Here is a 20,819-nt window from a genome sequence, read left to right on the forward strand (position 1 = left end):
TGACGATTATTCACGCTCAAACAGAATTACTGCAATAATCAGACAACATCTTTGAGATTGGACTCTGAGTGGCAATGCTCATAACTTGGCCAAAAACTCGGATTTGCACGGAAGATTTTGTCATCCCATTCGGACACAGTGTTATTCTTAAAGAAATCAATACAAACTCTACTATGGCTTTTAAGAAAGCCATACAGGAAAGATCACTTTAAGTGATTACACATTAAACTTTCTAAATGATTAGAAACTGACAGCAAGGTATTTATGGAAGCAAATGACTGTTCACGTCACACAAGTTCATAAATGTTCCTTTCTTCCAAGTCATGGACAGTCACTCTCATGCTGCAGACCTAGTTCATTCCTGGCCACTGAGTTTCAGATTAGACAATGATTGTGACACGCTTAACCTTGCTAAAATAACAGTAATTCACAAAATGGAGATAAACACAATAGCTCTATTGCAATAGATTAAACAAACATTCATCAACACAGAAATGAATCACAAGTTGAAACATAATCTTATTCAAAAAAAAAGTTGGTAACTTTAGAAACAAATGTTTCCAACCAGCTCTAATGGTCTTCCACTCTTTTGTCAAGATTGGCTCTAAATATATCAAAACCACTACATCTGGCAGAGTTATCAAATCTATATCAACTGCGTAATGATGCACCAGCATCAAACAAATCTGCCAAACTAAGCGTGCCACAGAAACTCAGAAGCTTGAAGTACGTCATTGTAGACCTGTAACAAACTCTATGCAGGTACATAAATGCAAATGATTCGAGCTATAGTTCTATTCCAAAATGTGCCAGAGCACAATTCATAATATAAGTATCTATTCACAGCATTACCGTAATGGCAATACAGCAGATATTAGCCTAAGCAGTTTTCTTTTATGTTAAGTATGGTCATGGCGAAACAACAGTTTGACAAGAATCTTGTCTGATAAAAGTCAACATGTTTATAGCTAGCTACTTAACAAATGACTGTTCACATCACACAAGTTCATAAATGTTCCTTTCTTCCAAGTCATGGAGAGTCACTCTCATGCTGCAGACCTAGTTCATTCCTGGCCACTGAGTTTCAGATTAGACAATGATTGTGACACGCTTAACCTTGCTAAAATAACAGTAATTCACAAAATGGAGATAAACACAATAGCTCTATTGCAATAGATTAAACAAACATTCATCAACACAGAAATGAATCACAAGTTGAAACATAATCTTATTCAAAAAAAAAGTTGGTAACTTTAGAAACAAATGTTTCCAACCAGCTCTAATGGTCTTCCACTCTTTTGTCAAGATTGGCTCTAAATATATCAAAACCACTACATCTGGCAGAGTTATCAAATCTATATCAACTGCGTAATGATGCACCAGCATCAAACAAATCTGCCAAACTAAGCGTGCCACAGAAACTCAGAAGCTTGAAGTACGTCATTGTAGACCTGTAACAAACTCTATGCAGGTACATAAATGCAAATGATTCGAGCTATAGTTCTATTCCAAAATGTGCCAGAGCACAATTCATAATATAAGTATCTATTCACAGCATTACCGTAATGGCAATACAGCAGATATTAGCCTAAGCAGTTTTCTTTTATGTTAAGTATGGTCATGGCGAAACAACAATTTGACAAGAATCTTGTCTGATAAAAGTCAATATGTTTATAGCTAGCTACTTAAAACACATCCAGTTTAATAGCACACACATTTGAAGGTGACTATCACATTCTTAGTACTGTGGTTTATTAACGCCAGTTATTATACTGTAATAACACCAAAATTCCTGAATACTTCCCAGGAAACATGTTTGGTTTTTCATATTTTAATACTTTGTTTGGTTTGAAATACTTTTAGATAAAGGAAAACAAAGAACATTAACATTGCGCTACGCTTTGGCATTCACATTTGTGTACCTGTGTAGAGTATGTTTCTCTCCTAACGCTCAACGCTCAACTCAAGGTGTATCTTAAAACATGGTTAGATATCTCTGCAAAGTAGGGATATTAGATCCCTAATGCCAAACCCTATCACACCAGCGCTCCTCTAAACATCAGTGCTTCTTAACACCGTACATAGGCTTGGATTCAACACTTACAAAGTACAAAAACCCCTACCAGTAGTAGTAAAAGACAAAAACTTTTTTTTTTAAATATCGAGCCTGCGCTCTGAATGACTTTGTGGCCAAAGTGTACAACTACACACTCTTCCACTTCCTGTTATTATGTTCTCAAGTTTCTCCATATCGATGCTGCTTTCAAGTCACGTTGGAATAATTGTATTTAGTTGACATGAATGCCTTTCAATACAAGAATCGTGGCGGAAGCTGGTATTGATCATAATGCAATGTAGTTGTGAAAATTAATTCACACATCATAATTTTGAATGGAAAGGGGTGCTTTTAAAAAGCAGAGGGTGTAAATTTAACCAGCGGGCTAACTTGGCCATGCTAATAAATCAATCTTTGGCCACCTGGTGATCATTAAGTGTGTAAAAATGTCACATCATTTTCTGTGGCAGCACAATAATGATAAAATATGTGCTAAAAAGCTTTCAATGTTTTATCGGTAAATGATAGTGAGAGAAAGAAACATTCCCAATGAATCCATCTTATTCCGACCAAATCGCTTGAATTCACGTCACATTATAATTAAGATTACGGAACTCGTAAATAAAAATCTCCCAAAGGACTCAGCACTAGTGAGTGTTACAGATGAACAGTACCAATGGATACATTAAAAGATAAAACGTTTCAGCACACCTCTAGAAGCTTGCCGTCTTATTATTAGTGCACCATTTAAAACTGAAACTTTTTTCCAAAAATATTAATTTTAATCTTATCTGACGCTTCTTAGAAAATATTACTGTTGCAAGTTAAGAGCAGAGTATGCAGTCCTGTCAATATTCTGTTATTGAACTATAAAAGAACAACGATACTAGAATTCAGACATGTAGAAAACTGTGACGAGTGCAAGTATTCACATCAACTTTTGATTAAAAAAGGGCAGATGGTATTCCGAATTCCATAAATGATGAAATGAGTGATAATGAGGATGCTGAAGATCGGTCTCTCATTCTCTCTATTGGTATTGCCTAAAGATGAGAGTTCATCACGAGGACAGCCAACCCCAACAAAGTACACTTGTCAACTTCGCTTTAACATGACGCACTGTTTTAAACGCTGATCCCTCTGTACTGATTTTCACTTCATTGCCGGGGTCTATGTCACATTTGGATAGAAAACAATAGGAAGAACAACAAGAATAAGCATGGTGATATTTATCTATTCCTTTGTCTGACTTTTGCATACATCAATGTTTTGTTGGTTGATGTTTTCATGGTTACCATAATGATGATGATTATGATAAGTAACCAGAAGCTCCTCCCCTTAAAATTCAGGAAGTGACAACCTTGCTCAAATGTTATGCAACTGGCAAACAAGCTATAGAGCTACTTCAAAATCTAGCTGGAGTGTAGCTCAGAAATATAGACCAGAAGAGAGGTAGAGTGAGAGAAAAACAGAGGAACAATGAAAATATTCAGCCTAAAACAAGACAGGTGAGAAGATCCTTCACATGGCTGTGTTTGTGGAACAGGATATAATGTCAGACTCTCAGTTTTCAGACAGTGAGAGGGCCAGTGCTGCCTGCAGTGCTGCCTCCTCATCAATACTGTAGTCCTGCATACATAGACATAAAAACAGAAAAAGAACATACCCAGGTCAGACTACACCACAAAATTAAAAGAAATTACATTTTGTTTAAAGAAAACTAAGAACATTTAAAACCATTACAATTTTTTTTTTTTTACATTTCAGCTGTAAAATTTGTTGTAGAGAAATTACTGCATCACCTTTGAGAATAGTGGGAATTTCATAAAAAAAATAAATACAAAAAAACCCGGTGTCCACGTATTACAGTAATGCAAATTTTGGAGGGAAAATGTGCTCAACAATAATGTCACTTAAAGGGGTCATATGATGCGATTTCAAGTTTTCCTTTCTCTTTGGAGTGTTACAAGCTGATTGTGCATAGATAAGATCCCTGAAGTTGCAAAGAATAAAGTCTAAAAACCAAAGAGATATTCTTTATTAATGGTCTCATTTTCTTTATGCAAAATATCTTGATCTAGATGAAATGTAACCAAGATGGGTTTTTTTTTAATGAGATTCACTTAAACAGTGAAAAGTTGCTTTTCTTGGGCGAATCTTGGTGAAGATTTTTTTAAAATGTCAAAATACATTTGCTTAACACAGTTTATTGACTACTGTATGTATAACAATCATGGGTTTATCTCCCCCAAAAGTGTATATATATTGAGCTTCCCAGGCCCCATCAAATCATTTAGAGCAGTCCACTCCAGCTCAACCTATAGTGAGAGTTTGGGACATGGCTACTGTAGCAGGCTGAGCCAGAGGGTGTTTCGCTGGTGTGGGATGACGGCTGATATGTCTCGTTGGAAAAACAAGTTCAGATTTGGTTACAGATGTGTAAGAGAAAATTTCAAAAATATGGCAACCAGGTAAAACAAGGGTAAACAGTGGCAGTGCTTTCAACATATTCTGTTACACCAACTACACAAAATAATGATCTTTAAAAAAGCATCATATGACCCCTTTAATGGTCTCATTTTCTTTATGCAAAATATCTTGATCTAGATGAAATGTAACCAAGATGGGGTTTTTTTTAATGAGATTCACTTAAACAGTGAAAAGTTGCTTTTCTTGGGCGAATCTTGGTGAAGATTTTTTTTAAATGTCAAAATACATTTGCTTAACACAGTTTATTGACTACTGTATGTATAACAATCATGGGTTTATCTCCCCCAAAAGTGTATATATATTGAGCTTCCCAGGCCCCATCAAATCATTTAGAGCAGTCCACTCCAGCTCAACCTATAGTGAGAGTTTGGGACATGGCTACTGTAGCAGGCTGAGCCAGAGGGTGTTTCGCTGGTGTGGGATGACGGCTGATATGTCTCGTTGGAAAAACAAGTTCAGATTTGGTTACAGATGTGTAAGAGAAAATTTCAAAAATATGGCAACCAGGTAAAACAAGGGTAAACAGTGGCAGTGCTTTTAGAAGATGGAGGAATTTGATGGAATGTATGGGTTTCAATCGAGACTTGCAGAGTTTCTTCTCCAAGGTTATAGGGATAGTTCACCCAAAAATGAAAATTCTGTCATTAATTCCTCACCCGCATGTCGTTCCAAACCTGTAAGACCTTTGTTCATCTTCGGAACACAAATTAAGATATTTTTGATGAATTCCGAGAGCTCTCTGACCCTCCCATAGACGGCAAGGATCCTAACACGATCAAGGCTCAGAAACGTATAAGGACATCGTTAAAATAATCCATGTTCAACCGTAATTTTACGAAGCTACGAGAATACTTTTTGTGCACAAAGAAAACAAAAATAATGACTTTATTCAACAATTTGTCTCCTCCACGTCACCCTGGCACCATTTTGGAGAGTATCACATACGTAAACAACGTATTCTGTTCTGTGTTAGCAGCACTGTATGCGGATGCACTGTTTACGTTGTTTATGCTTTGATCTGAACGTAAACAACATATCCGCGTACATACGTTGCATACATTGTTTACGTATGTGATACTCTCCAAAATGGCATTAGGGTGATGCGGAGGAGACAAATTCTTTATTTTTGTTTTCTTTGCGCACAAAAAGTATTCTCGTAGCTTTGTAAAATTACGGTTGAACCCCTGATGTCACATGGATTATTTTAACGATGTCCTTGCTACGTTTCTGAGCTTTGATCATGTTAGGATCCTTGCCGTCTATGGGAGGGTCAGAGAACTCTCGGAATTCATCAAAAATATCTTAATTTGTGTTCCAAAGATGAACGAAGATCTTACAGGTTTGGAACGACATGAGGGTGAGTAATTAATGACAGAATTTCCATTTTTGGGTGAACTATCCCTTTAAGCTAAATTCAAGCGTTTGCCACACATGCTAGTTCTTGACTGTCAAGCTATAGATATCGTAATGGGCGAAAGGGCGTGTAAGGGGCATTTGCAAAGTTGGATTGAAAATATGCTTCATTTTTGTAATTCCACCAGGTGACACTAGTAGCAAAGAAATGGCATACTTCACCTTGATACAGGTTCATCTATTGCATAAAGAAAACAAATCTAGTTTAGAACCATTACAGTGTTTTGCACTGTAACATTAATTTAGTTATTAAGTCCATTTCCCTCCCAGATTCTTAATCCTGTAACACATCTGGATGTTTATTCACATGATATTGGGAACAGAGCATTAGAATACAAAATGGAGAATACATAAATATAAAGTATAATCTTTTTGCCTTCTTACCACAAATGTGTCATAGGAGAATTTGTGCCGGTGGAGAAGATGCTGCAGGAAGTTGGAGCTCTTATAGCCGGGGTCACCCCAAGGCATAGCTGAACATACTGGACATACCTACAAAGAAACAAAACATAAGAGCAGAGTGGACATTTTGCTAAATATCTCCTTTTATGTTCCACAGAAGAACAAATATCATATGGGTTTCAGTCTACATTAGGGTGAGTAAATGCTAGACTTTTCATTTCAGTTTATTGTTCTAATTAAGTGGTACTTGGCATCCCTGAAACTGTAAGGTAACTGACACTCACCACTTTGTTGAGGTCATTGCGATGGTTCTCCATGCAGTGCTTCACTAGTTCCTGTTGGTCCAAGTTGCGAGCGCCACAGAACGGGCACACAAATGTGGAACGGTTTGGAATATTGCTGTTAAAAAAAACAAACAAACAAAAAAAAAAACAGAATATTGCTATGTCTTAACCATGCGGTCTGATAAACCAGTATCGAATCTACACTATTACATAATAAGTAGTAGCCCGGGGGCAAAAGAGTAAATAGGCAAATTAACAGAGTTGTGTAACAAACTGATTATCAGTGTTCACATGAATAATGCATATGTGCAGCCAGAAGGGTGTATAACATTTTGTGAATAACTTTCAAGTCTATGTTCACATTAGCCATTTTTAGACATTCCTGACCTCCCAGTTTTCAGCAGCTCCTTTCTTTTGTCTACAGGGATTTCAAAAACTTTGGTGATATTACTTTTATTTAAGACCATTAAACATTAATACGCCAATGAAATATTATCCTTGAGTAACTTGCGTTTGAGGCCAAATCTGTTCAATTATCCAGCAAACATGAATGCAGCCTACTAAAATGTTTTATTGTTTACAATTATTTTTCTGATGTTCTTATTTCAGCAAGCTACAAGACCATTCATATCCTAGAGAAAAGGAGAGAAGAGAAGAAAAGGGTGAAATTTCAGCAAAAATATTTGGCACAAGACTTAACCAATCAAAATCAAGTTGTCTCAAGAGTGACACACTGAGTCATTTCCAGCGTGAGCACTGTTGACATGTTGCTGTAATTCTGACTTTTATTGGTGAAGATGTGATTTTTTTTTTTTAATTACGGGTAATGTAACACTTCACTAGGATTTCAGTTTAAATTCAATTTCATTCAATATTTACTTCTGGAAACCACATTGTCATGCTTTATATTATCAAGAATTAGACCTATTACATTAGAATGACATAAATCACATGAAAAATACAATAAATGAAACATAATATTAATAATATATATAGACAAATAATGTCCTGAACGTGTCAACCAGAGATAATTTATTTCAGGGGAGTCAGATTTTTTAGAATTCTGCCATGCAGCTTGAATACCTTGATGGCCTGGCAAAGACATTAGCTTGCTCAGTGGGAGCCTTTTCATATTTGACTTGCAAAGCCCTATCAGCAAACAGCATGGAAAAGACTTCAACAGACGGAGACATAACTGGATTAATAGATGAGGCTTGGGCAGACAGGCATAGAGGATCTTAAGGTCTCTATCACTTTCACCATGACCAGAGCTTTTCTGTATCACCATGACACCAAGTAAGTACCACAGAGGACAAAGACTGTACAGCTGTACCCAAAATCTTAATGCCACTTTCACACATTAACCAGAGGGCAAGTCTGAATTGAACACCCATTCTGTCTAACGAGATGCCTCCAAATGGTCAGTTTTTGAAGGAAGTGTATGATGATATCCCACAACCCTGCTAGTGAAAAAAAAAAGGTGTCTGAGTGTCTGACAAAAGATGAAATATAATGGTGTCATTCATCTTCAACTTAGGACTAGAGAAATAAGGATGGTTATCAATAAAGTCAACATGAAATCAAAATTTTACTTCATAAAATGTGATCAAAATGTAATAACTTGCTCCACCTCTGAAACAACTTTCCTTTTCTGCTGATGTCAACAATCCTTCTTATTTTTCAACTTCTTCATTCAAACCCACTTGTGATAAAGACACTTTTCTCAATGAAATTAAAAAGGGGTGTGTGATACTGACAAAAAAACAACATCTCCATTATTTCCTGGGTTTTTGTATAATGATAATCGACATTATTTTGCAGTGTTTTTTTTGTGCTAGTACACTGTCATAGAGAGCTGACTCCTAAAGCTTTTCATATTCTGCATATACTTTGCGTTTCATAGCAGTGACAAAGTTTTCCACTAGGAGGCAATATTTGCCCCCTTAAAATGATTTCAAGGGGATTTTTACCTTTAGCATCTTTTAAAGTCTTACATTTAAAGGTGCAGTAGGACATCTTGGAAAATGCTAACTTTAGCCTGATAGCACTGAAAGCGAACATCCCACCCTCCCTGCAATCGCCATCCAAGGCCACGCCCCCTGAACGCATTTACGTTCACAGACCAGAACACCAGAGACAACATTTCAATAGGCTACATCAGCGGTTCCCAATTCCAATCCTCGCGCCCTCCTGCTCTGCACATTTCATATGTATCTCTTATCACGTGCGACGTTTGTTCTATTCGACCGTGAGTGCCCTGGGAAGTGTACATCACCGGATATTCCGCCATGATTCCAGTTCGAAGCGAGCGTATATGTTCCATACAAAGGGCATTAAAGTGTGTGAGACGTGAATTTAAATAGTATTTATTTACAGAGGTATAGTATGTCACAATTCACACTTCTCTAGTAAGTTTCGTCTGTGTGTGAAGACGCTGCACAGCACAAATCCCTGAATGAATGTCCCGAAGTGAAGTAAACTTCAAGCTTCCCTTGTAAACAGTAAGCTTCCCTTGCGCGAGGACTGGGATTGGGAACCGCTGGGCTACATCATGTGTCATAGTACAGTTAGTAAAAGTACTACAATACCAGGAAGGAAGATCGGGTTGTTGATGTTTGTCTGCCATTCTTGCTCTGTCTGCTCTGCACAGCGTGCGTGAACGCTCGAACCGAGCGTTTTGATTGGACGAACATTTCTTGGTCCTACGCCTTTCCACAGAATATACCGTATTGTCCCGAATATAAGACGATGTTTTTTTCTTGGAAATACATCTGTTGGTTTGTTAGCCTACTGCTTGCATGAGTTTAGTTTTGGCTTCTTGTTTCTCATTGTTTAATTTTTTCACGAACACTGGTGGTTTCCATTTTTAGCATTTTAAAGACATTTAAGATATGAAATGAAAATCTGGTGAGGTTGTTAGTTAGATATGGCATTAGACACTAAACAATTGCCTTTTAAATGCTGTTTTATCCAAACATGTGCTGTAAGAGAGAAAGCTGCCCCACCTAAGCTCACCTTGAGTTGGCATTGATTTGAAAAGTGGCAGTGCTGCCACCTTGTGGCTCAGAACAATACAGTGGCCTTAATTGCATTATGACAGTCCATTTTGAGCAACTGTCCAATATTTAAAGGTGCAGTAGGAGATCTTGGAAAATGCTAACTTTAGCCTGATAGCACTGAAAGCGAACGTCCCACCCTCCCTGCAATCGCTGTCCAAAGCCACGCCCCCTGAACGCATATATGCTCACAGACCAGAATACCAGAGACAACATTACAACAATAGGCTACATCAGCGAAGTGGACATCACAGGATATTCTGCCATGATTCCAGTTCGAAGCGAGCGTATATGTTCCATACAAAGGGCATTAAAGTGTGCGAGACGTGAATTTAAATAGTATTTATTTACAGAGGTATATTATGTCACTTCACACTTCTCTAGTAAGTTTCGTCTGTGTGTGAAGACGCTGCGCAGCGCAAATCCGCGAATGAATGTTCCGAAGTGAAGTAAACTACAACGGATTTCCCCTGCTTCCCTTGCACGAGGACTGGAATTGGGAACCGCTGGGCTACATCATGTGTCATTCACCGGTGAGAAAACTTTATAGTACAGTTAGTAAAAGTACTACAATACCATGAAGGAAGATCGGCTTGTTGATGTTTGTCTGCCATTCTCGCTCTGTCTGCACAGCGTGCGTGAACGCGCTGATGACATATCCTGTCTGCGCGAACAGGGTGCGCATAGGAATGCAAATACATATGTTGACAGGCAGGTAGGAAAACAATTTAAAATGCTCGGACAGAGCGTTTTCATTGGACGAACATTTCTTGGTCCTACGCCTTCCACAGAATATATAAATACAGATAAATACATTTAGACCACTTAACTTAATGATTGCTATCCGGATGTGAAGAGACTTCACACTTCACTCAACCAGCATAACAAAAAATGTTTCTGAAGACAATCACCTATTGCACCTTTAATCAGTAAAATTAATTTTAGTAATAAGAAACTACAGGGCTGTACCAGTATCAGTATCTACAAAATTGAAGAAATGGCACAGAAGAAGCATTTAGATCTATTTAAACAGACTGTTTAATGCAGCTCAGATGCTCAGCTCAGCTTAGCATCATATGGCTTGAATGCATTTACTATTGCATAAATAATGTGATGAGATGTGTTGGTTGTAGATGCAAAACCGTTTCGCTGTTGTCATTTAAAAAATGTTAAATGAAAAAAAAAAAAAAACAGCCAATAAAATGTACCCCAAAATTACAATTTATTGTTTATTGACCTGTAAAATATTCAGAAGAAACAGCACTATTGCTTGTGTGATACTACTAAACTATATCATTTTATATATACAAAAAGACAAAACCCTGCTTATCTTGAATTTCGGTGGCATTCTACTGGCATTCAATTAGGCTACACGCCACAGTGAAAGCGCACACTACAGGCATGTTTTTGTTTGTGACACAATCGATAATGTCAGCTCGCACATTGCTAAAACAATAATTGCGATATTATCATACACAGTACATATCACACACCCCTTGTCCTGACCAACAATTCATCGGATTGTGGAAGCATAATAGGTTGAGTGTTGTTTAATACTGAATTTAAATATTCTCTTAGCTCTGAAGCCCTCTAAAGCTCACTTGAGTTTGTTCTAGATCATCAGACATGACATTATGGTGTCTTGGAAAGAATCAGTCTGAACCAGTTTCCTCACCTCCATACAAAACTGCTGTCTGTTAAACCACTGACTCACTGGGCACCGAGACAGAAATATGTCATAAGCCCTATTCGGACAGGACTAGTTTTCTAAACAACGTTTGAGTTTCGATTCTTATCACCTGACGTCTGCGATTTTCATGTACCAATTCGGACGGAACTAGCATCTCCGTGTTTATTACAGAGGTGGGAGGGTCTGTTTTGTACTTCTGGGCGTTTCAGAGATCGCCCACGCTCTGTTTGCGTGCATTGCTTATAGTCATTCGGATTGATTAGCTGATTAGTATAATCAGTTTTATTACAAATATCATGGTGAAGCTAAATGGCTAGTATAGCAAAACCATGTTAATGTGTGGTTACTTAAGTTTAACTATTTTATTTTTTTATTTATTTGTAGTAAACCCATGTTTAATTTTCATAAAGGTACATATGTAATTAAAACATTATGTAATTGAGTGCAGAAATTAACGTGAGTAAACTTACCTGATATTACAATAGCCAGTCTTAACAGTTTACGTGATCTGGCTCTTGATTTTATTATTGTTATTTATTTTTTATTTTAATTGTTTTGCCGGGAGGCAAGTATATCAAACATGCGCGCGGTAAGAGCATCTACGGTAATTCACGTTGGCCAAAACACACAGGGAAACGCATTGTGAAAAAAAAAATATCACCGGCAATCACAGACAATCACTGAAAAACAGTAGGTAATTTGCTCTGGAATTATTACAGAGGTTGTGTGAGAAAAATACAGACGTGGCAGATTCGGATGGGATTAAAATCACCAAGTACATCTGTGAAACACAAATTTCTCTAACGACCCCCTGTAAAACTAGTCCCGTCCGAATAGGGCTATAGTGTCACGGACACGCTATTGAACAAGGACTCTGTGTTTACTAAAGTAATGTTTGTAGGGTGGCATAAAGGTCTGCATTAGTTACATGGTTCTACAATATTTGTGTGATGCTACCACAAAGAGTACGATAAACAGCCGTGATGCAAGACTTTTGCAGACAGAGACACAGTGGGAATACATCAACATGCTCTGCTTTGAAGAGCTAATTAATTCTTATCCTCCTCTCGCTCTTCCTGTGCTTCAAAGGAAGAGTGAAGCACGACAGAGACGCACACACATAACTCAACCTGCAGTCAACCGATTGGACTTTTATCGGATTCCTGCCTGCAAAACTTTCTGTCTGTCTTTAACTGTCAGACATCAGTTTGACATCTCTAGATCTAAGTATACCTACACCGTTAGTGTGTGGGTCTAAAGAGTATCTGTAAAGAATGAAACACGTCCTGGATCCATATTTTAAAGCTCTTCGCTGCATTTTAACTGTAGTCCCAAAGAGCATTGAGTGCTTCAGAGAAGCATGAGTCATTAGGCAGCATTTGCCTAAGAGAGACTTGTGGGATTGGTTGCTCTTTAATGTAGGGAGAAAGTGGCATAATTCTATTGTTTGTCCTGACTGAAACTGTCCTAATTGGCCGTGATGATGTTGCATCATGCAATATTTTCATATTTGATGTTACATATACAATGGAGTTGGATTTTAAAGCAGGATTTTTGGTTTCACTTTATTTGGATGGTCCCTTTAACACATTCTGTTGACTATAAGTAACGTTGCACCTACATAACTACTAAGTCTCACTAGTGTTAGTAAAGTATTAGTTGACTGGTAGGGTTAGGGTTAGATGAAGTTGACGTGTACTTGAAAAGTTACTTATAGTCAGTAGAATGTCTGTTTGGAGACCATCACAATAAAGAGTTAGCAGATATTAAGCAGATAGTCTATTAATACTCTAATGAGAGTTAGCTGATATGTCGGTGCAATGTTACTTATTGTCAACAGAATGTTCAAAAGGGACCATCAAAATAAAGTGTTGGTGGATTTTTAATCATTGAGATTTCACTGTTGGCAGAGTCACCTATAATAATGTGGGGGAAAAAACAAGTAAAAAAAAAAATTATTCAGTGCTTTTTTATTTTTATTTGTTTTGGATTAAACAAAAACTAAGGAATAGAAACAAAATATGTTTGTATTGTGAAGCCTTAGTACAAGATAATACAAAATTAAAGTAGTAATATTTTAAGAATAAAGTCTGAGAATAAAGTTTAGATTAAACGTGTAATATTATAGTTATAAAATGAATTATTTGGAGTAAAGAAAAATAACCACATTATTACAAGATACAGTATGATTATCACAATGAATAGAATGCCATACCAGCAGCATGGATGTGGAGGATTAAAAGTTCAATCTGTGCAGTAAAGTTAGTTTCAGTTTGGCTGGATATTCAACTTCCTGGATCATCTGGAAGTGACAGTCTTACAAAGTTAGCACTAGCACAAATACATTACAAAAATATAACGCCTCTTAAATGCCATCCTTACATAAGAGACGGTGTGAAAATTCCACAAAAAAAACTGCAAAACGTCTGTGGCATTCAACCTTTCATTCATCACACGTATTTAACATAAAAACAATAATAAGAAATGTTCTAATAGTTAAAGTAGGCTCTTACGCTATTAACTGACTTATTTATAAGAACAATAAAGCAAATGTTGGTAAAGTGATAGCACTATTTATTTTGTGTGTATTTCTAACTTTTAAAGGGTTAGTTCACCCAAAAATGAAAATTCTATCATTAATTACTCACCCTCGTGTTGTTCGAAACCCGTAAGACCTTCGTTCATCTTCGGAACACAATTTAAGATATTTTTAATGACAGAATTTTTCATTTTTGGGTGAACTAACCCTTTAAATTCATTCCAGCTCCCTTCCACTCCCACCTATGAAGAAGAGAGGCACCAAAGCCTAGTGGCCTAGACAGCTAATAAGGCCAAATGAGAATGAACCCTTAATAATTTCATTTCATTTTATAACCAAAGGTGTTTTCACCAGCACTAAAGTGTTGAGCTGTCATCATAATCACTTTGACCATCAAAGAGCATTGCTTGATTGGTGAAAGTCTCTGAAGCAGTTAAGTCTTAAATCTGTGTAAAACTTTTGTTTCAATAATTATACATTTTTAAATGTTTTTATTTATCTATCTATCTATCTATATATATATATTTTTATTATGTAGATAATTACCTTGAATATTTAGGAAAACAATGTCTTTGGTCAGGTAAATGACAAGTGTTTTTTAACATTACACCAAAAGTTGTAAGCCATAATAACGTAAAAATGAGTGATTGACATTTAAACACTTAATTAACTGACAGAGACTTAAGTTCGTACTCGCACATTCACGTGAAGTGCATTTTTGTGAAACACACATAGAAAAGGAACATTTCTTTTCAACCTTGCACATCGAAATCCCTCTTAAGAGCTAAGGTGCAGAGAAAAGCCATAGAGAAAATAAATTATTAAATGTTTTTATTTATCTATCTATCTATATATATATCTATATATATATATATTTATTATGTAGATAATTACCTTGAATATTTAGGAAAACTATGTCTTTGGTCAGGTAAATGACAAGTGTTTTTTAACATTACACCAAAAGTTGTAAGCCATAATAACGTAAAAATTAGTGATTGACATTTAAGCACTTCATTAACTGACAGAGACTTAAGTTCGTACTCGCACATTCACGTGAAGTGCATTTTTGTGAAACACACATAGAAAAGGAACATTTCTTTTCAACCTTGCACATCGAAATCCCTCTTAAGAGCTAAGGTGCAGAGAAAAGCCATAGAGAAACGCCACCCGTGTTGTTGTTGCATTTCACTGTGTCTGCGTGGAGTGCTTTACTATAGAAACTGTTCACAGAAGATGAGACAAATGATAGCATTGCAAGTCAAGGCTAAAGCGGATACATCATTCATTACTTTTGTTTTCACATTGAATCCTGAATTCAGAAAAACCTTGAGTGAATTGTGCAGGCAATAATTTAAAGTAATAATAAATACCCTAAGTAAATAAATAAATGAAAATGAGCAGGGAAGTAGGCCAAATTAGTCACCGTGGCCAATACGAGTCTGCACAATTTAGTTGACAACGCCACTAATATAATCAAAATATTATCATTTTAATCTCATATTGCTATTATTCTCCTAATACTATGACTTTATTCACATAATTTTTTACTTTATTCTCAAAATATTATAGTCCTGAATTCAGAAAAACCTTGAGTGAATTGTGCAGGCAATAATTTAAAGTAATAATAAATACCCTAAGTAAATAAATAAATGAAAATTAGCAGGGAAGTAGGCCAAATTAGTCACCGTGGCCAATACGAGTCTGCACAATTTAGTTGACAATGCCACTAATATAACAAAAATATTATCATTTTAATCTCATATTGCTATTATTCTCCTAATACTATGACTTTATTCACATAATTTTTTACTTTATTCTCAAAATATTATAACTTTAATATCATATAGCTATAATTTTACTGTCATGATCTTAGATTTTGAACACAACAAATGCATCATACTTTTTTCAGATATGTGCATTACCTTCCTATTCACTTAACTGATTTACAGACATTTACAGACAAACACATTTTTCTTTCCAAAGTGTAGTCACACTAACATGCAGTGTTCACAAAACAAAACAAAAAAAAGTTGATGATGAGAAAATCGAGGCAATTGATGAAGAGAAAAACAATTTTCCATGATTATGTCAACCTGACCTTAAATGATTCGTGGAGCAATGCTTACCTGGGAATGGGTTGTGAGGTGGGGACCACAGGCATGAACTTTGGGCAATTGGCCATCTGTTCCTGAACCTTTGTGCAAGATGAAATATGCGACCGCATTTTGACCAGGGTGACCTGGGATATTCAAAGGGACATAATAAAGCAAAGTGAGTAACTTGCGCTGTGATTAAAGTGCCCCTATTATGCTTTTTCGGATATTACCTATCACGTAGTGAGTTATATAGCTGTTTGTGAATGTAAAAGGTCTGCAAAGATCAAAGTGCACGACAAATGTTGTTATTATTTCTCAAAAGAAAGAACCAATCCTGAACTGCCTGAAACCAGTCATCAGCAATTTGAAGACTTCCTTCCGTTGCAAACCTAAATTCGTAAACCGGCTTTTGGTCTTCATACTGTATGTACTTTGACCTGCCCCCAAACACTGTGGTTGTAGCTAAGGCCTGGACGATTGTTCAGTTTGTGTTGTTGCAATGTCTAGAAGACACTGTGTTCTGCACTGCCAAAGTAAAACCAAGATGCATGTTTTCCCAAAGGATGAGGATATAAAGAAACAGTGGTTGAAATTAATTTTAATTTTTAATTATTGTATTGAAATATTTCTGATAATCTTCCCACAATGACCTAAATTTGTGTCAACTAATGAAGACTGTCTGTCATTCTTACTACCTAGAGTAAAAGTGTGGAGCAGGATTTTGGTTTACAAAATCACTAATTAATGGCATAGTGCTTGGCTAACGTATGTGCCATTATTGTTTGGGTAAGTTTTTACTATTCAGCAGTCATTATTGGAGGTGATGCTGCAATGTATATTATTAGATTTTTGTTTTGACCTTGGATGCATGTAAACCTATTTTAGCAGATCTCAAAACATAACTAGAAAGCTTTAAAATAGCATAATAGGGATACTTTAGTACAAATGACACCTTGATTAGGGCATTTAACTTGCAATTATGTACTGTACTGTAAACAGTGTAAATGTGACCCTTGCTGGTCATGTTTTTAAATCCAGCAGTCATGTTTTGCTGACTTGATAAAACTAACATATCTAAAAAAAAAAATGCTGTGTCAAATCATGCAAACACAAAACAGTGAGCACAAACACAATAAAAGGGTTAAAAGGGTCTTTCTGAGCTCGCAATGGCAATCAGGGCATCTCAGTGTGTCAGATTGTAGTTGCTGGGCTGTGCTTGTTTTGCTTTAATTTTTATTTACCATTAAACTGTTCCTCTCCTGCAGGAGAGACTCGATGTCGTGCTACAGTGTCCCTGAAGCAAGTTTTAGTGTAAATGCCTTACATAATGACAGCTGCACTGTTCAGAGGAACATGCCTTGTGGTACTATACCCAGTTTTTTTTTAAATTCGTATTTGTTTGCGCAAGCACAAGGACAAACCTTTTTGCTGCACCCTCTACATGGTGCCTTATATGAAGAGAGCTGCTTCTCCAGGCTGGAGGATTTGTCCACTTTTTTTGGATCGAAAGGCATGCGGCAGAGTGGACAGAGAGGCGATGTCACCTGCAGACACGGCTGTAGACAGTCCGCACAGAAACTGTGAACACACACACAGACACAAACATATTACAGATCTATCTTAAAGTTCTTAAAGTAATGATTAGTTGTAATCGTTTATGCAATTTTTATGATCATGACAATAATCGTATAACATATGGATACCGGCCTTCTGCTAACAGTAAGATAGCTGCTTTGATCACAACAAAAAGCAAATCATGAATTATCACCATTGTCCCTTTGAGTAAGGCACTTACTTTCATGTTTCTCCAGAAGGACTTGCTCCTGTAATAAGTGTACTATAAGTGGCACTGGATAAAAGCGTCCACTAAATGTTTAGTAACTGCACAAGCCTCTGAGGAGAACAACAATTTTGAACCACTGAACTCTGGCTGGCAGGCAACAGGCCTGTGAATAGCTGAACAAATGCTGATGTGTCAAGACTATCAGGCATTTAGCCATCACCTTTCAAGCTGGCGTGACTCAGCAAGGGGCCCAAATACATGGCAGCATCAGCAAAAAATGGCTAGTGAATTTGCGGTGGCAGCCTTGTCACTTTCTGATGGATCAGAGTTTATGGGACTGTAAAAGCAATGAATCATTCTGAGTTTTTTTCCCCGCCAGGCTTACGCCTCGCTTTATGGTACTGTTGAATCCAGGACCAGGGCCAAACAAGAGCCACTCCATCACTGTCTACACTGAAATGCGGCACTGACTGACTCACGAGGGAACTGGAAGTGAAGGTCAGTTGCTAAGTGTAGCGTTGCGTTTGCAAATTTCTGAAAAATTCAAAGAGCCGTGTCATGCTGTAATTAAATAACTGCTTTCTGCCCTTTTGAGTTTTGGTCAAATAAACATAGGATGTTTTTATTTTTCTGGATTCTTTATGATTTAAATTAAATTTATAATCAAAAATGGTGCTAATCAAATGAATGCATACAACTTTAACCATTTCATTAATCTTTTAAAAAGTAATTCAGTGAAATTTGAACAGTTCCTTGCAGTTTTTCTCAAAGTACTCTACAACATAGGTTTACAGCTTACATGGAAGAAAAATTGTGATATCCCCTAAAAATAATTTTTTAATAAACCGTTTTATTATTTTTATTATTATTATTACTTTGAAAACTACATTCCACTGTACGATAGTAAAATACTTTTGCCACAATTTCTTCAAGTTAACCCAAACTTTTATTTTTTCCTTGAGTTTCATTGAAGCCTTTGAGTTTCTGTGTGATGATAGGGCTGGGCGATATAGCTAAAAAAATTTATCAACGATATGTTTCATATCGTTCAGTATCGATAATTATTGACATTTTTTATAACCCTTTTTAAAATAAAGAGCAATAGAATTTAACCACTGTATTTTTCATTTACCCAATTTATTAAGACAACAAATATTTTTTGTTTTGTTTTAACAGTCAAACACAAAATAAAATTTAAACAAATATCTCCTTTCTTATGTTTTATATGCAGTTTAAATAAGTCTTAAAGAAACTTTTGTCTTGTCTCCCGAGGCCACAGGAGGGCGCAATGAGCAAAAATTAAAATAAATTCGTAAATTGCATAAACAATTATGAACAACACAGCATCATGTATTTATGCATTGCTTAATACAAAGAGCCGAAGCGCCATTCACACAGATTGCATTTAAAAACATAAAAGATGCAGTGAAATGGAAGAAACCTTCACAAATTTGCGACGTGTTTTCTAAAAGTTTTAACTTTTTTTAACTTTGCATGGCTACACCTCTTGTGTGAGACGCGAGTGCAGCAGTCATATTTGTCCGTCTAAAAAATGTGCTGAATATTCTGTGTGAATGGCTTGGTTTCGGTTTTAACCTAATTAAGATCTTCTCCGCATTGAGCTACTATATTTCTCTAATATTTTGAACACATAACGCAGCAGCGGCGCATGTCTGCGTCACTCAAAGCACGTGCCTATATCGTGCGCTATATCGAACATTTTTTCTAACGTTATCGATGAAGGTGTACCGTCGATAAATACCGATACCGTTTTATCGCCCAGGCCTATGTGATGATCAAATGTTATCAAATTAAATGGTGAAATGCTCATGAATTAAACTCTCAGAGCAGCTCTGAAGTTCATAATGAGATGGCAGATTCATTTAAAACTTTAACAAGACTCAAACTGACACAGAGTGAAAGACTGGATTTTTTCGATCAGGTAGGGTACAAGTGATTTCAAAACATTTTGGGCTAGACTAACAAAACATTAAAATACAACAACGTCACTTACATCATTATCACGCATCTCGTGCGCCACTGATAAGGCTCCCGGACGCACACATAACATTCGATTGCACCGTTTTTGCATTCAAATGTAATTTTTTTATTTTAAATTAGACTAATATTTATTCTTTATTCACAATCTCCTCATCACAGGCAGGCACACTCATTTCAGAATGTGTTCGTGGGCTGTCTGCGTCACTCAAAGCACGTGCCTATATCGTGCGCTATATCGAACATTTTTTCTAACGTTATCGATGAAGGTGTACCGTCGATAAATACCGATACCGTTTTATCGCCCAGGCCTATGTGATGATCAAATGTTATCAAATTAAATGGTGAAATGCTCATGAATTAAACTCTCAGAGCAGCTCTGAAGTTCATAATGAGATGGCAGATTCATTTAAAACTTTAACAAGACTCAAACTGACACAGAGTGAAAGACTGGATTTTTTCGAACCCTGTCAGCCTCCCATTAAAACAGTGGGTAGTACAATTCGACAACGAAAAATGCTACCTGTAAAATTAGTAAAATTATGCGTCTACACCTACTACAACCCTAAACCTACCCTTACAGTAATGCAAATACAGTAATTATGTGTTATATTCGCGGTTGTAGCTAGAAGGAACAGGAAAGCTACAGGAAACCAACTATAAATAATTTTCTCTACCTATTAGATTGTGTTTTATTAAAGTCTACACATACACCTACCCCAACCCTAAACCTACCCTTACAGTAATGCAGATACTTTAAATATTGTTGTTCAGCATGAGAATAAGGACGCAATATTGATGTGTGCATGCGCAGTAAACCCTGGTAGGACAATCTGACGGGTTGGATAAAATGTCAGGACACCTGTTTATATATATCGTGTATATATTATTTATCTCGTATAAGATGCATTTGGTTGAATCAAGTGCTTCATTGTAGAACTACGGTAATTATCTCTTCAGCGCGCTGCGCAAGCAGGACAAACAACAATGCAGAATATTAATAACTATGACT

At 36.5% G+C, this 20,819-nt stretch overlaps 1 protein-coding gene across 1 annotated transcript in view; it reads right to left on the reverse strand.

Annotated features, from left to right (window-relative positions):
* Positions 1–989: 989 nt before the first annotated feature.
* The window catches only part of LOC107730161 (RING finger protein 166-like), a 40,378-nt gene continuing 20,548 nt past the window's right edge, over positions 990–20,819 (reverse strand). The window contains exons 2-6 of the mRNA XM_016540914.1: positions 17,448–17,604; positions 16,057–16,169; positions 6,646–6,760; positions 6,344–6,451; positions 990–3,685 (exon numbers count right to left, since the gene is read on the reverse strand). Of these exons, the coding sequence (XP_016396400.1) occupies positions 3,620–3,685; positions 6,344–6,451; positions 6,646–6,760; positions 16,057–16,169; positions 17,448–17,604 (559 nt within the window). The 3' untranslated portion in view covers positions 990–3,619. The remainder of the gene's footprint in view (positions 3,686–6,343; positions 6,452–6,645; positions 6,761–16,056; positions 16,170–17,447; positions 17,605–20,819) is intronic.

Source organism: Sinocyclocheilus rhinocerous, unplaced genomic scaffold (assembly GCF_001515625.1).
Source record: "Sinocyclocheilus rhinocerous isolate Xijiao unplaced genomic scaffold, SAMN03320098_v1.1 scaffold36, whole genome shotgun sequence".
NCBI classification, from domain to species: Eukaryota; Metazoa; Chordata; class Actinopteri; order Cypriniformes; family Cyprinidae; genus Sinocyclocheilus; species Sinocyclocheilus rhinocerous.